This window comes from Ammodytes marinus (assembly GCF_949987685.1).
Source record: "Ammodytes marinus genome assembly, chromosome: 15".
In the NCBI taxonomy this organism is placed as follows: domain Eukaryota; kingdom Metazoa; phylum Chordata; class Actinopteri; order Uranoscopiformes; family Ammodytidae; genus Ammodytes; species Ammodytes marinus.
The window spans coordinates 14,194,769-14,212,241 of NC_137219.1; the positions used below are offsets into that span (position 1 = coordinate 14,194,769).

The 17,473-nt window shown below is 43.9% G+C and overlaps 2 protein-coding genes across 2 annotated transcripts; both read left to right on the forward strand.

The window, feature by feature from the left end:
• Positions 1-427: 427 nt before the first annotated feature.
• Positions 428-5,774, forward strand: six4a (SIX homeobox 4a; the record flags this gene model as incomplete). Its single annotated transcript, XM_080042524.1, has 3 exons — positions 428-1,161; positions 2,944-3,638; positions 4,799-5,774. 3 exons carry the CDS (start codon positions 428-430, stop codon positions 5,392-5,394), a joined length of 2,025 nt encoding a protein of 674 aa, XP_079898650.1. The 3' UTR covers positions 5,395-5,774.
• Positions 5,775-13,074: 7,300 nt separating this feature from the next.
• Positions 13,075-15,329, forward strand: LOC307261766 (homeobox protein six1b). Its single transcript, XM_080042371.1, has 2 exons — positions 13,075-13,888; positions 14,712-15,329. Exons 1-2 carry the CDS (start codon positions 13,329-13,331, stop codon positions 15,004-15,006), a joined length of 855 nt encoding a protein of 284 aa, XP_079898497.1. The 5' UTR covers positions 13,075-13,328; the 3' UTR covers positions 15,007-15,329.
• The last annotated feature ends 2,144 nt before the right edge of the window (positions 15,330-17,473 follow it).

The window sequence follows — 17,473 nt, forward strand, 5'->3', positions numbered from 1 at the left end:
CCATATGGGAATACAATCATTTTGCTTCCGCCTAAAGCTAGGTCAGGCTCCTGACAATACAAACAACAGGGATATCCCGTTCCCACGATCCCGAAAACACTCACCTTGCACAGGTGAGCTACGGGAATATGGGCTACTGTAAATTCTATGAGTGACAGCTGGAAACTAAACATTCGTGTCTGAATCGCGCTTGCTCCTCCCTAATGGGGCCCTCGGCGGCCAATAGCGTGGCTCTCCTGCAGATAGACCCCAGTGTGTCTCCTTGCAGCTCCAGTCCCCGCAGAGTAAAAGTCACGTTGGAAGGAAAAGGGGAGAGAGATATCTACTTACAGCTGCTGTCAGACATCCGATCGCATTCGCATGGCGAGAAGGTAACCTGATCGAGCTGGGAGGAGTGACTTTACCAGGGAAGGCTTGAACAAAAAAAATGTCTTCTTCTTCTGCCGGAGAAGTCACAACAGCGAATGACATCAAGAGGGAAAATGTAAAGGAGGTGGATACGCGGGAGTGCATCAAGCTTGTGGCGCTGGACGCGGCGGAGTTGTCCATGGAGCGCACGACTCCCAACACGGACGCGGTGCGCACGGAGCTGCTGGTGAGCGCCGCTTCCTCTCTGGCTTTCTCCCCGGAGCAAGTGGCGTGTGTCTGCGAGGCTTTGCAGCAGGGAGGCAATGTGGACCGGCTGGCCAGGTTCCTGTGGTCCCTGCCACAGAGCGACCTGCTACGCGGCAACGAAAGCATCCTGAAAGCTCAAGCCCTCGTTGCTTACCATCAGGCTCGGTATCAGGAGCTGTACAGTATTTTGGAGAACCACAGCTTCAGTACCTCCAACCACACCTTTCTGCAGGATCTTTGGTACAAGTCCCGGTACACCGAGGCGGAGAAGGCGCGGGGGAGACCCCTGGGTGCCGTGGACAAGTACCGGATCCGGCGAAAGTACCCTCTCCCCAGGACTATCTGGGACGGCGAAGAGACTGTGTATTGTTTCAAGGAGAGGTCCCGAAACGCGCTGAAGGATCTGTATAATCAGAATAGGTACCCCTCTCCTGCCGAGAAGAGAAATCTCGCCAAGATCACAGGACTCTCCTTGACCCAGGTCAGCAACTGGTTTAAAAACCGGAGACAGAGAGACAGAAATCCGTCCGAAGCACAATCAAAAAGGTGAGGCAACAAAATAAACAATTACCAGACTTTTTCAATCACAGTAGTCTCATCATCCATATAATAAAAAAATATATTCTCTTATATTGTGTTGTGCGTAAAAGGCGCAAAATAGACCCAGACTCATTTTAACAAATAATTTGAAAGCTTATTCCGAAGAGGGGCGGCTAGTTTATAACCATTTACACTCAAGTCCTTGACTGATAATACTCAGTGTATTTCATAACCTTCCATAGGTCACACTTTAAGATTTGACGATGTGAAAAATGTACTGTTACATTTAGGAACAAAACAAAAAAAGGATGCGTAAAAGGGGTTTGGACCACGCTTTTAATGTTTTGAAATTTGAAGCGGTTGCCATTCAGATCCGGTTTCAAGTGTGTTGGTGCTAAGGGGCATGGAAACCATAAGCAACCAAATAACATAGTGACTCCTACACTCCAGTGACTAGACTGACTGACGCGACAAGTTAACTTTGATGGCACAATTCACAAGGTGACCTGAAAAGTAACTTTAATTTCTCCTTATCTATTTGTAGTGTGTGTGTGTGTGTGTGTGTGTGTGTGTGTGTGTGTGTGTGCGTGTGCGTGTGCGTGTGTGTGTGTGTGTGTGTGCGCGCGCGCGCAGTCAGAGATGAACGCATAGGAACACACCAGCGTGTGCACGTGTCCCCAGGCCAGCTCATAAATCATTTATTATCACTTTTTTCCCTTTCTCTCAGCCCAGAAGGGATCACAGAGCCTCCATCAGCCCATGCTGCGTTTCATTTCGTAATCCTCCACACAAACACAGAAATGTAGCTTCTTTCATGTTTGTCTCTGTGTGAACAAAGTGACGCACACCTGGTGGAGGTGACCTCTCTCTCTCGCTCTCTCGCTCTCTCTCTCTCTCTGTCTCTCTCTCTCTCTCTCTATCTCGCTCTCTCTCTTTAAAACACAAACATTATTGGAGATCGCTTTTGAGTTGCAACTGAAAGTATTCAGAAACCCTTCAGTAGATGTGTATAAACTGTAGATAGTATCGTCTGTCACAACGAGTGTGTGTGTGTGTGTGTGTGTGTGTGTGTGTGTGTGTGTGTGTGTGTGTGTGTGTGTGTGTGTGTGTTTTTACTTGAGGGGCAGCAGCAGCTGTTTGAACCATCAAAAAAAAAGGAAAAAAGTAGTTCATTAATAAACTGTGCCAACTTATGTCTACGTCGTCTGAAAGACTTTGCGAAGAGAAAAAAAACAGGGTTTTTAAATTACAACAAAGTTTTGAACTGGAGGAAGAAATTCAAATAAAATACCCTCAGCCATTTGTTTCGTCACGCCACCAGTGCTCGCATTTTGTCACGCCAGAATTTATTGCGCCAAATGGCTGCACGGACGTTGGTCGGTTGTTGTCAGTGCAGCTCTCCATGAGGTAAGAGAGGGGCTACGCATTCACAAACACAGCCTGCTCTTCAAAGCTGTGTCATAACTCAGCAACAAATGTGACTCTGTCTGCTATTTCTTCACTTAAAAGGTCAAGATGTGGGTGGAAAGGAAAAAAAACACCATACAAAATCTGTATATATTGCATTTATATGTTATAGTGCTTTATAGTGTCCTATTTGCCAAAAAAGTCCACAAATGGAAGAAAATACTTTATTACTGTATAAGGAACATGCACATTTTCCAATTTTATAAAAAAAATGTCATTCAAAAAGCTATATAAAGCTTATTACTCATTACCATAACTTACAACATTTCCTTTTTTGTTTTCCATTGTTCCATAACAAACAATGTCCCTTTTTTTCCACAGTGAATCTGATGGAAACCACAGCACAGAGGATGAGTCTAGTAAAGGCCAGGAGGAGTTGTCTCCCCGGCCTCTCTCCAACTCCTCAGATGGGGTGATCACCCATGGGACCCTTCCCATTCAAACGGGCTCAATGGACAGTGGGGTGGTCATCCAGCAGATAGGGGACATCAAGCTGCCCCCCGGATCCAACGGTGGCGGCCTCTACAACGGAAGCCTAGTGACCAGCAACCACAACACCTCCACCGTGTTTCATAATGGCAGCTCGTCTTACCTCCACACACCTGGAAACATCCTCTTCAACGGGCTCAATTTGGGCATCCAGCCCTTGGCCTTCAACCCTCTGAGGGCGTCCGGAGGGGTGCTGCTGGGGGGCTCAGGCATGGACATGCATATGCAGACTGGGCAGGAAAAGGGACTGGGCAGTTCTGCAGAGGACTCGGCCCTGCAGTACGCCTCCTATTCGGGCTGCGTGAACGGCTCCGAGGTGAAGCTGGAAGGGGTTCACACCATGGCGGCGCAGAATGGAGGCTCCTCCGTGCTCACGTTCAGCTCCTCATCAGGAGCGCTGCAGCTGGGGGGCTACAGTCTGGTCCAGGTACCCAGTGGGGGCCAGGACAGCGATGGCAGCTCATTACTCAACAGCGACGTAGGTCTTCCTCCTCTGCAGCTATCTTCTGCCTCATCTTCTCAACAAGGTGGGTTCAGAAAACTGTACACACATACATAGGCCTACTTGTTTGGTTGTGATGACCTTGTTATGTTTACTTGGAAGTTATATTTAGATATAGTAGGGCAGATGGCTAGAAGGACAAAATAAACTCTAATTTAATTAATAAAGTGGCAATTACATTATAACTAACTGAATTTACAGCATAAGGATGATTTTAGCAATGAGGATATATCGTTAAGGTTTCAGAGGCATTCACTGTTAATTTTTTCATTAAAGTTTAATCACTTTGTTATGATGTAATGATGTTTTGTAGTGAAGCAGACATTAACATCTATCACTGTATTACAATACCCAAAATTAAGATATGATCTTCCTAAGTCTTACATTGAAGTCAAGATTCTTATATCTCCAAGCTTGAGAGCAGATCAGTGGTGCCCTTTTCCCTCTTTAAATGTTCCAGTGCATTTGCAATGCTACACGACCGCGGTGGTTTGTCAACAGGTCTCTACTACGTCCACCCAATATAACTGAGCAGCTTTATTCTTGGCCTGTCTGCGTCTGGGCCATAGCCCAAAGGGCCGATACTACACATAACACAGAGCAGAAGAAAACAGGGAAGGGCCACACACACACACACACACACACACACACACACACACACACACACACACACACACACACACACACACAGACACGCACACACAAGAGGTGGTCCTTTGAAAACCCCAGAGATGAATAAAAACAAGTTCTGAAGTCACCATCACTCATCATCATTGCACTCTTGATCTGCAGAGCAGGGAGGAGGGGAAATATGTTTCAGACAATCAGAGGCCATGAAACGCACTAACAGCGAAGAAGCCATTACAGCACTTACTTTGACATAAAGCAGAGAATCCACACCAGAATGAATAATAAGGAAAAACTGAAAATTGCAGCTTGCTGTTGAGTCCTGGCAGGCTTTTCCTACTCATTCTCTGGGGCCTCTCAGGGTCGAGCTTAAACAGCACAAAGTGTGTGAGACACACAACAGCAATTTCAGGGGGCCAAGGCCTGCTGTAAATGAAACGTGTAATATCTTTTAGAAACGAGAATCGGATCCAGCACTGGGAATGGAATCTGGTTTAGTCAAACTTGTAGAGCAACAGACAGTGTATATATTGATCCAATGTCGTGTCACCACCACAGGTACCATGCCTCTGAACAATGTGCCGGTGAGTTCCTCCAGCAACGACTCGTTCCAGCAGCAGGAAAAGCTCACCATGACGTCCCTGCACCACAACACGGTCCTCTACAACATGAGCAACGCCGGCCATCCCTCCATCAAGAAGGAGCCTCTGGAGGGGGTGGTCTACTCCTCGTACCACCACGGGGGGCTCCACCTGGACCACAGCGGTCAGCTCAGCTACAACACCCCCAACGTAGAAGAGGTTCAGTCCAGCCGAGGGCCCGTCTCGTCCAGCGAGGGACCCGCCGTGAGCTCGTCCAGCCCAGAGCCAGAGGTCTACACCACCCTCACCGTCAGCACGCCCCTGATGGCCCACACAGACCCCAACGGCCACCACCTCCAGCCCACCGAGTATCTCCACGAGATCCGGGGGCCACACCTCATGGGCCCCGGCATGAACAACAACTACATGAACCTTTCAGAGGGCAAGGTGGACGGCTCGGGAGGCGTGAACGAGATGGTGCGGGCGATGTGTGGGGAGATGGAGGCCGTGGAGGGCAAAGAGCTAGCCAAACTACAGACAGTGCAGATGGAGGAGGACATGGCTGACCTTTAACCTCAACCTTCTACTCTCCTCGCAGAAGCACTCATGTTTTCCCAAGCAGTGGTGTGGTGATTTTTTTTCATTTTGTGTGAGAGTGTGTGGGTGTGTGTGTGTGTTTTTTTTTATTTTTACCATTCATTTCCTTTAAATGTTAAATTATTTGTGTTCATTTGACTTTTACAATGCACTCTAGTCTGAGAGGAGCCCTGTTGGTGGGCATTATCAGTTATATTATCATATAAATAAATAAAGGGTCTACGACATGTCTTTTAAAAGGGAAACATTGCGACTGTTACACACTCACAGTAGAAGTCGCTGTGTGTGTTTGAGTCGTGTTCAAATGTGCATTTTTATAGACAACACCTGCTACTTCCTGTTGAGTGGATTTGATCCGCGGGAGCAGGTGCTGGAATGCCTCGAGTCATGTGACCAGGATGTTCCTCCAAACTAAATGCGTCATCTGGGTCAAACCAAAAAGGTCATTTGGTAGGGGGAAGGAGGGAGAGAGCCTGTGTGAAAACGGTCAGTTACAGAGCAACAGCTTCACTAAAGGACTGCACACATTGACAGAGAGCTGGTCATTTAATACACAAAGCTGCTGATTTAGGGGAAAAAAGTGTCCTTCAGTTTATCTCCCTCAAATCTCTGAATGTGTCATGACTCTGTCAAGTCACTGCAAGCCCTGCTTTTGTTCTTAATGTCACACCAAATAAACCAGTAGTGTTGCAAACGGGACGAGAGTAAAGACGAAATGTGCCTTTCTGCTACTTAAAAAAAAAAACGGCATCCATCTGTTTTGGCATTTGCACTACCATAATGACATTACAAAGTACATCTCTCAAACAGCCTTCACGTTGGGGGCAGGTTGGGTGGTTTGTCATGTGAGACACACCTCAACAAATGCACACTATTTCAGTAATGACTCCTATTTCAAGCCTCATCAACAACCTGTGAGACCAAGATATGAATGGTGATCCAAAGGTCACGCTGGCGGTTCACACGTTGGTCATAGTGTGTTGTTTATAATGCTGCAACTCATAGTACGTTAACTAGGTGTGATGATGCTATACTATATCCTGTTTCATTTAGATGTGTCTCCCTCCAAATGTCAGTAATCATGAATAATATTTTTCTATAAAGGGATTGTAATAATTTCTCTTTGCATGGCATCATAATGTTTTGGACACTAGTGCCTTTTACTTTTGTTTCGTGAATGACACTGAAAGGAAGCTTGTTCATAGCTGTCACGTTGGTGTGCAGGCGTCTGAGCCGCAGCTCCGGAGATTTACCACCACCGCAGTCACTGGCACATTTGTTGGGTGTCAGTCGAGGGGAAGACGAGAGAATGTGGAGCCCATTTGTCAAGTGTGTGCGGTGCTTTTCACAACAGGAGCCTAATTCCTCGCTGTCATACATGACCATAATAGCACATTTCAGCCTCACAGCCAACTCACACCATGCACATCTATCAGTGCAACATACACGCCTTCATACAAGTGGACTAGTTATACTGTTCTTTGTCAGGATTTATGACATCATCCCATCAATTTGAATGGACATTTCAGTGAAAGTATGCTCAGTGCTTTAATGGGATATACCAAAGATGAGTTGTGGGCAAATAGTAAAACAGATGCTAATTTGTTTTTTTAAAACTTAGTTTGAATTATATGTTTGTTATCTGAAATTATGTGAATGTATTTTTCTAAATCTCCATACTGCAATAAATGTTTATATTTATAAAAATATCACACGTTTTTTTTTTCTAGAAAAATTGTAGGAATGATCACTTTTAGGGACAGAACGGATACAACATGTCTGTAGTGAATATAAGTGTGCCAGACAAAAAGCATGTGTCTTCCCAACATTTAAGAGTCCTATGTAGTCAAACTGTGAGGATTGTCGAGGGGAGGGAAAGTGGCACGCAGTAATCCAGCAAGCCTGGTGCTGCTCTCTGCAAAAACCTGCAGTGATCGTTTGCACATGCCTGGCAACCTGGAGTTCATTAGCCCTCCTTTTCTCATCTCAGCCCCTGTAATTCAAATAAACAGCAATGAGATTTCCAGAGGTAAAGCTCCTCTTGGGTGGGGGGTCTGCAGCTCCCCACAGCTCAGTCCAAACCATTGCCTCTTACCCCGAACGAAGGCCGAACAACCCCCCCAAACTACCCTTCCTCCCAACATGTGGAAGAACGAATCTGAGGCGCTGTCACTCACAGACACACACTGAGTCTCTATCCAGAGAAGATCCTGAGTTCCTCTCGTGGTTTGAGGGGATTTCTCCTTAAATTCATGAAATTTCCACCCAGTGCTTGTTCGCTCAGCGGGCAGCCGACCAAATCAGCAAGGAAGAGATAAGAAGGGAGACAAAGTTTGACAAATGGACGAACAGTGGGGGATATTGTTTTATTCACAGCTTGTCTGTGGTGGATTATGGGTAGTTGTCCTTCTCAACGGATCCTGGCTGGAGGAGTTATATACGATCAAACTGATGACCTAAATAAACAGAGGCTGTTTGTCTGTGCTCACTGTTGAGGCACAGAGAGAGAGGAAGAAAAAAATGGGAGAGACTAGCGGGAAAGGGAGGGAGAGGCAGGCGGGCGGTATAAAGTTACCTGTGCACAGGTGACCCCGTCGCCATGGGCAGTGGATTAGCTGATTGTTAGGTATCAGGTAACTCCTCCTGTAATATTGAAGAGGGTGAAAACAGCTTTGTTGGAGCCCAGAACAATATCCCTTTCGCAGCAGGACAGGCCCAGGTCTGTGGGTCTCACGGGGAGGGGGACACAGAAAAACTCCAAATTCCACCTTTGTATCGTGCCTATAAATCAGTCTGTTCCCGCACAGAATACGTGTAGTGCGTATTTCATGGGGAAATATTCTTGCTAAATGTTATTATTTGACTACTCCCTTTATGTGTGAAAATCAGGACATCCCCATATCTAAATCGGTGGAACTTTTTGTCCATGATTTCAAACTTGCAACGTAAAACATACTTGGGTGCGCAGTAAAAAATAGGGAACTCCCCCAGAACTCTGGCCTTATTAAAAACACTGACCTATGATCTTTCAGATGGTTTCAAAGCTGACATTTAATGCGGCGCAGCAGACTGCAAGCCATATGTAACATGACCTGGGGAGCACCCTACTCCACTCCTCAACGTCCCACTAATGAGAGGGCAGGGGTCAGCGGGTACCAGCCGGCTCGCACAGACCCACCACTACTGGCAAAGGCATGGGGAGAGAAGTTCTCCCTCCTGGCAGATACTAAATCTAGAATCAGAATCAGAAGTCTTTATTTGCCATTTATTTACTGCTGGCTCTTCCAAGCCTGAGGAAAGAAGGTGGTGTTTACGAACTAGAAGGAAAAATATATATGTCTTCAACACTTATACACTTATTTGTTCTTTTTGCTCCACTTCCTTCATGAAGTTGTTGCATGGCAGGGTGGAAGGCATGAGCATGTGTCCCCTCTGTCATCCAGTGAGGGAAAGGATAGATAATTCACTGGTTTGCTCTGGACAGAAGACATAAGTCATAAGGTTTAAGCGTGCACATGTGAATGACACACACACGCAGCAGCTGGGAGACAGCAGCATCCCATCCCCACTATGCACAGTGGTCAAACGGTATTTGTAACAAGAGCAGGGCAGGTGAGGCCCCGAACAGCTAAGTTAGTGGACCCACACACACACACACACACACACACACACACACACACCTGCTGCTTTACTTCTGAAACTTCATAATATGCTCCTTGACACAGGCATCAACAACTCGTCCTCTTAGGAGTTACACTTGGACTTTGTATGATCGCATTGTCGTGGCGCCCCCTCCCTGCAGGCAGGCTCACATGGTAGAAGCATAACCCATTTAAATCGGTCCTTTTGTTTGTTTATGCGTTTGTGTGCCCGCCTGAGTTTGTTTACGCACTGCAGCCTTGCAGCAAAATAAATAAAAAAATAAATAAAAGAAAACAATCTCCCTGAAACCAAAGTCTCCATCTTTCTGCCCGGGGCGTGTTTACGGAGCAGAGCACTGTAAAAGCGGAGGCCGTAATTGCATATTTGTGGAGGTGGCCCTCTGAGGAAATGCGTAATGATTTTGATGGGAGGGCTAACCCAAGCGCACTTGTACCAGGTCTAATTTTCCAACATGACAGGAAACTCTGTTAAGCTGATAATTGCAGCTCCAATTTCATTTAACTCACTCATGTCAACAGTTGTGTTTTGTTTTGAGAGAACCTTTTTTTTCTTTCGCTGCCTTTCACCTCAACGAATAAACCGCCTCAACTCTTAATCAAAGACACATTCAGGACATGTTGGATTAACAAGTCAATGACAAACTATTTATAAGACTAATTTATTAGTTAATTCTTAAACTGTGGTTGGTTAAAAAAATATATATTCTGGTTCTTGTATTCTGTCTGTAAGAAAATAAATAAACAAAAAAATTAATTTCCATTGGTGTATATGAGAGATATTGTGAATAACAAACGTATAAACGTATACATTCAGGAAATACTTTGTCATTTGTTTTATTTATTTATTTTGCTGACGTTTTAAATAAATAAATAATTTTATGTTTTTTCTCTCTCGGTGCAGAAAGAGGGCACCCCACACCCTTCCCAAAATAACGCCCAAAATGAAAAAGAAAGGGGAAAACAACGGGGACTAAATCTGTTATTTTTCACTTCATTTAAACAGTATCTGCTTTGTTCCAGTCGATACAGCTGAAATAGCACTTTGGATTTAGATTGAGTGAAAACCATCTGTTCAGCGTGCACGCGGTCGCTTCAATTTTCTTCCATATTTTCAAAAAAATAAGCCCCACAATGGGATACACGGGCTTTTTTCCCTTCTTTTTTTGATGATGACATTTTTATGGAGTGCCTTGTGCTAAGCGTTTTTCTTATTTTTTTCTTAGGACCTGAGTGCCACCGTTCATTTATTTCCACCCACACACACATTGCTGTGAAGTCTAGGCTTTGTTACATAAAGGAGAAGGAAGAAAAAAATTCTAGGCATGAAAACATTGACTCATTTGAGTATTTTTTCCAGAAAAGCAATGACTAAGACTTGGACCATCCATGATAGTTAGTTTCCGGGACATGTCTGAGTTATTGCTGTTTTGTTTACAGTTTCTGAGAGAAAGAGAAAAAGGAAGAAAAAAAGCTTGTAACGAATATAAGGACCTGATTCTCTGAGATTCCCGGCTTTTTTAAGGAGTTACGAGTGATAGCCTACTAAAGTATTGCATTGCTGGTCGGGGTATCTAGCCCAGCTCTGGCGGTGGCAGCAGAGGCGGAGGGAGGCGGAGAGAGTCCACATCTTGAAATAATCTCGCCCCCCGGGCTGCTCGGGTTAAAGGAGGAGGCGCGGCGCAATGTGGTAGAGATATTAGAGAAACCCGAGAGCCGCTCATCAGACAGCTCATTTACTGAAGCACTGAGGTTTTGCACACAGCCGGAGAGTGCAGCTAGCTACACAGACCCGGCGGAGCTAAAGTGGCCTAAGAGTCTAGTGTCCACTGAAGACACGGTTCAACATTTACATTAGAAGATGCACTAATTCAATCGTGTTGAAGGCAATGAGGCTGGGATGGCCTCGTTGAGACAGCTCTATCTTAAGGCAAATAACATTAAGATGCTTTTTAAAAGATTACAATTAGCCTACAATTAGGGCCCACCATTTTAAAATATTAGATTTTTATATTAGTAGCCTATTACAATGTGGTCGGTTTCTATTGTTCCTCAGCAGGCTGTTGATGGCACTGATGAAATATTGATATAAAAAAAACTATTAAATTGACCTCCCAAACCTCGCAGGTAGGCCTGCGTAGTTTCAAATAACAGTGACTTCAACCGTGTTTCAGCCAATTATCTGATATTTTCTGTTCCCAACCATTAATTTCAGAACAGTGACAATGCCATCCAGGAGGAAATGGGCTGCTAGGTCCAGTCTAATACCTGAATAAATAAATATCGATTAATAAACTACAACCACTTTCTATGCATTGATTTTTGTATTTTGAAACCCATCTCAATCTTATTCGTCCCATATTATTCAGGGGGGGGGGAGTTGCAGATCTCTGTTTTTCAGCTGTCTGCTCAAAGTTCAAAGCATTTTTATCTTTATAGTTAAAATCTTTTTGGGAAGAGGTTATCTTATCCAAACGTTTGGTGTGAATTTGTTTAAGTTAAACAATATTTTCTAGGTCACCCCCCCACCCCCCTTAACGTATTGAGAGGGGTGTTCAGTTTCAGGCTCTGGTGCAGATAAAGAAACGTGATCTTTACGGCTCAAACCAACAACTGCACCACCAAGAACCAGTGTCGTAGAGAACTCATTTACTAATGGATTGGTTTAGTGTTTCACCCCACAGAAAACACTGGAGCCAGTGCGGTGCCCATCTAATCCTTGAAATATAAATGTAGCGTACAGACTGGAAGGAGCTCTTCAAAAACACGTGATGATGTGGCCAAAAAACCCATAAAGTAACAAATAAATGGAGTGAGGAGGCCTGTAGCCTATGTGTCCAGACGGTATTAAATATTCAGATCTAGCACGGAAATGCCTTATAAAAGCAACTATTCAACAAAGTTGTAGCTTGACTAAGACCTACACAAAAACAATCCTGAACATGCTTTATTTTGCCATTTTATATTATGTGTGGTAGGCCTATTTGTCTGTTCTGAGGATGTTTTTCAAATTGCCCTATAGCTTGGACCAAGTTCATAGTTCATTTCAGTCTCTCTTTCTCCTCAACACACACACACACACACACACACACACACACACACACACACACACACACACACACACACACACACACACACACACACACACACACACACACACACACACACACACACACACACACACACACACACACACACACACACACACACACACACACACACACACACCCAAGTGGCCGATTTTCCTGCCGGTGGTCTATGTCCCATAACACGTTTGGCAGGTAGTATATAAGTTTCTCATATAAAGGACCTGCGTAATGGCCGCATGGACCCACCTATCATAGGGACTTATTAAATTATATCACCTCATAAAATAAACGGCTGCAGTAATTAATAGACTATGAAGGGTGGGGACACAACTAAATGCTCAATCTGCATGTAATTAAGGTGGTGGGCGTCACCCACGGTCAGCTGTGATGGTAAATAAACTTGAAAAAACAAAAGAAAATTGACAAAAATCAATTGTAATCGTTTTTTAGATGAAATGCTTTGTTCTACTGTCCGTTTACTGTGTGGCCCGTTTAAAGTGTGTCACAAAAATGTCTCAGTCTTGATATAAAAGTATAAACTTTCCTTCACAAATAAAACGCTTTGTGTTTTTGTGGCTTTCCCCTTCACTGACTGCGATTACTGATAACGTATGGAGAGATGCACTGTGTGGTTTGCCCCACGTGGGAAATCTGGAAGCCCATATAGTCACCGCCATTATAGTGAAGATGTATATTCACAACATGTTAATAAGTCTTTTTAAGAGGTCTGTAATAATTGATTAGTGTTTAGGTGCTGCTCTGCTCCCTCAGCTGAAGCGGGGAGAGGGACTATGGGGGCGGGAGGTGGGAGCGCTCCTATTTCAGCCCCTGACGCACTGCCTCTGGGGAGGAAACGGAGCTGCAAACTCAGTCCTGCTCTGCTGTACACAGTGCAGGGCAGAGGGAGAGCCAATCACCGAAACGCACAGGCTCCCTTTAAGCCTGACATATCTCCAACAGGAACAAATTGTCCCAACAATCAACATCCCCAATCTGCTGCGCGCATCAAGAGACTGGAGTGGAGTGGATAGCCTATAGGCCTGCGCTGCGCGGAAGGGATTGCGCCGGATTGCATCGCGACAAGACACTGAAATAAACAGAGTCAACGACAGCCATCGTTTTGGATACCCACGTTCTGGGCGGAGGAGCGAGCTTGGACACCATGTCTATATTGCCGTCCTTCGGGTTTACGCAGGAGCAAGTGGCGTGCGTTTGCGAGGTGTTGCAGCAGGGAGGAAACCTAGAGAGGCTCGGCCGCTTCCTGTGGTCCCTACCCGCCTGCGATCACCTCCACAAGAACGAGAGCGTCCTCAAAGCCAAGGCGGTGGTGGCATTTCATCGGGGGAACTTCCGAGAGCTCTACAAGATCCTGGAAAGCCACCAGTTCTCTCCGCACAACCACCCGAAGCTGCAGCAGCTGTGGCTGAAGGCGCACTACGTGGAGGCGGAGAAGCTGCGCGGCCGGCCGCTCGGAGCCGTAGGGAAGTACCGGGTGCGGAGGAAATTCCCGCTACCCCGCACAATATGGGACGGCGAGGAGACCAGCTACTGCTTTAAGGAGAAGTCAAGGGGCGTCCTGAGAGAGTGGTACACACACAATCCCTATCCGTCCCCGCGGGAAAAGAGAGAGCTGGCCGAGGCCACAGGACTGACCACCACGCAGGTCAGCAACTGGTTCAAAAACAGACGGCAGCGAGACAGAGCCGCAGAGGCGAAAGAGAGGTACGTTCATATGACACAGCTTCGACGCAACTTCTCATTGACAGAGAAAGAAATGAACAATGTGTTACATGTTTTAAAGGTAAATGAAGTTTCGATTTAAAAGAAATGTTGCCAAAAATGTGGCTACAAGCAACCAAAGTATCCACATGAGTCACAGCCCTACGGCAAAATGAAAGAAAGGCAAATAAATGAAAGACAAATTATAGTATTCTGACAGGGATCATCTTATTTCAAGAAGTTTGAAAATATTCAGTCATTTCGGAAATGTTTGGTCCCCGTTGTCAGACATGTCCTGATAACAGAGCTGGTTGGTAAACAGAAACGTGTTGTTGACAAATGATGGACTTTTCTTTAACATAACTGTGACTGAGCAATAATCGAGACTAGGCCTATATGTTATAGGAAAAAAATATGTCAACTTTCAAAATTAAGACGTGTGTGGTGGTACATTAATTTAAAAAAAATTAAATTGGTAACATTACTGGAAATTGTTCTACTTTTAAAAAAGGCACGTGTTTTAGGTCTACATACGGAAGACTATTACAATGATGCACTTGGTTTAAAAGGGGTTTAAATTGATCTGCAAATATCCAGAATGAAGAGAAAATTACACATTTTATGGAACAGAAGGGAGAAATAAGTTAAGTTTTCTGGTGAGTTAGCTCCCAGGCCTAGGCCCCATCCTGTTCCTGCAAAAAATAACTATGGCTCATGCCTTTTATATTCATCCACAAAACATAGACTACTAATGTAATGACATTTTCCAAAATAGGCCTATGCGTATTTTTCTCTCATTTCCCTCCTTGTTCTCCTTTCTTTCTAGAGAGAACAGTGAAAACAGCAACGCAGGCGGCAACAAACAGAACCAGCTGTCGCCGCTGGACGGAGGAAAGTCGCTCATGTCCAGCTCGGAGGACGAGTTTTCGCCACCACCGAGCCCCGACCAGAACTCAGCGCTTATGCTCCAGGGCAACATGAGCCACCCCGGGGCCTCCGCTTACCCCATGTCCGGCCTGGGGCCCCCACAGTCGGTGCACAGCATGCACGGACACCCGCACCAACTGCAGGACTCTTTGTTGGGACCTCTAACCTCCAGTCTCGTGGATTTGGGCTCTTAAAGTGGCTGCCAGATTATTCTATTTTACAAAAACAACAACCAGAAGGAAAAAAAACGAAGACTGATAAGTGTATCGGATTGAGTACATGTATGAAACAACACTATAGTAGCCTACCTTATAATATAGACTGACGTGTCTGTCGTTCAATTTGGTTAGAACAAAAAATCCTTTATGCGCTTTACCTGTATATCCCCACCCATGATGACAGGTGGGTTTTTTCTCATCTCCTGCACACACAAACACACACAAGGACCTGTCTGAAATTCTTAACTCAACGGAACACTTAACTGGACTATCCATTTGCTTAATTTATGATATTTTGTTGAGATAAAAGAATTATTAGTAACCTCTTGCGATGGAAACCATAAGAGGTAACGTTTTCATTAGAGTCATGGTAATTAGTTTCCAATAAAACAAAACTAATACATTTGTCTCTGTCTTATTTGTGTATTTGGAGAACAAATGAGTTTATAGACACCATCGTAGATTCTGGCCCTCGTGCAAAACAAATTAATTGGGATTATAACAATTGACAGTGCATTAATCTTGATTTGAAGGAGAGTACGTTATTTATTTTCCCAGCTGATTATTTGGTGTAGACATATGTGTGTGCATGCTAATTAGAGCTAATATGCATCTTTCAAAACATTTAGAAATTATGTAAAAAAAACAAAAACATATCCGCAGTGGCTATGGGATATAGATCTCTATTAGAAATATTATGAGTCGTATTGTGGCAGAGCTTTTTCTTTCTTACTGATAATTACGGTAATTCAGAACATATAGGCTAATTCAAACAAAGTGGCTTAAAAAAGGAAATTTAATTATACAAATGTGAGTCAACATCAGCAGCTGCCTGTCAGGAGGTTGTTGTGTACACATGAAGCAGCCTTTGAATCTCGTGCCTATTCCATAAAACATGTTTGGCTGAAGCACAAGGCTTTTTTTTTTTTTTTTTACTTTCTTTTTCGTGATTTTTTTTTCTCCCCGAGTGCTGCGGATCATTGCCTTTTTGTTGCCGTGTTTTCTTTGCTCTCTCCGAGAGTTTGTTCTTTCGGTTCCGGGCCATGGGAAAGAGCCACCACTCAACCTTTACCAGCTCTGGATATTCTGACTATAACAGCAAAAAAATGGGCAAACATCCCATATGGAGAAAAAAAAGTTTGAAGTTCACTGCCTGATGAAACAGATACCCTTTACACTAAACTAAACAAATCAAAACGAGACAAAACAAATATATGTTCATTTTGCACATTTACATATGATACGCTTTAAAAATAAGTTTGGATAAATATTTGTAATTGCTAAAATACAATTAGATGGACAATCCACCCTTATGTCAAAATTCCCATAATTTACAAAAACAATGTAATAATAATGCTAATGATGCTAGTATAACAACAACAATTATAATTAAAAACATGAGAATTTAAATTACAACAATAATAATTTAATAATAAACAGAGGAGGATTTGAAGTATAGAATATGAGAATATGGTGGCATGAGTGAGGACAGCTCTCTTGTCCCCCCAACCCCCTACACTCTCTTTGGGCTCATGTCAGGGTAAATTGTTTTGAGCAGAGAGCACAGAGGATTTCCTGAGCATAATCTGAAACAGTCGCTGCTAGCATTACTGCCTGATTGCGAAGATTGCAGGGTCTGCAGGGCTGCAGCGCCCGGCTTCAGGAGAGGGACCTCAAGGTATTCTGCATCCCGGAGGCCTCCCTCTCTCTCTCCCTCTCCCCCTCTTTCTCTCTCCTTCTCTCTGAACCCCTCAGGTCTACTCATAACACCAGGACTGTGCTCCCCATCGATCACCTACAGCTTTCCACAGGGCCTTGTTTGAGTGATGTGTCTGTTTGGTTGTCCTCAGCAGACCTGCCATCATCAGGCTTTTGGTCAGTGATGCTTCTTTCTTTCTTTCTTTCTTTCTTTCTTTCTTTCTTTCTTTCTTTCTTTCTTTCTTTCTTTCTTTCTTTCTTTCTTTCTTTCTTTCTTTCTTTCTTTCTTTCTTTTTGTTTTAAACATTTTTAATTCAACATGTGACAGTCAGTGGTGGAAAATACACTTGAGAGAAAGTAACAAAGCCACATTTTAAAGGCTCAGTATCATGTTAGAGTCCTGCATTCAAAATTGTACAGAAGTATTATCTGCAAAATGTACTTTAAATATCAGAAGTAAAAGTAACTCATTACGTAGAAAAGTGCAACTGTAAGTCTTTTAATATGATGCTAGAGTATCATTATCACAGATGCAATGACACCTATGTTAACTACTTTGTTTGGTTGTTAAATCTATACCAATGTATCATAGTTTATCAAATGATAATGTTTTATATGTGAAATTCTAATCAGCATGTGTCAGATATAAGTAGTACAGTAAAAAAAATATATCTAAAGCCTGTGAAAATAATAATAATAATAATATTTTCTCTGTAATGTGAAATATTTATGAGCAAAAGTTTAA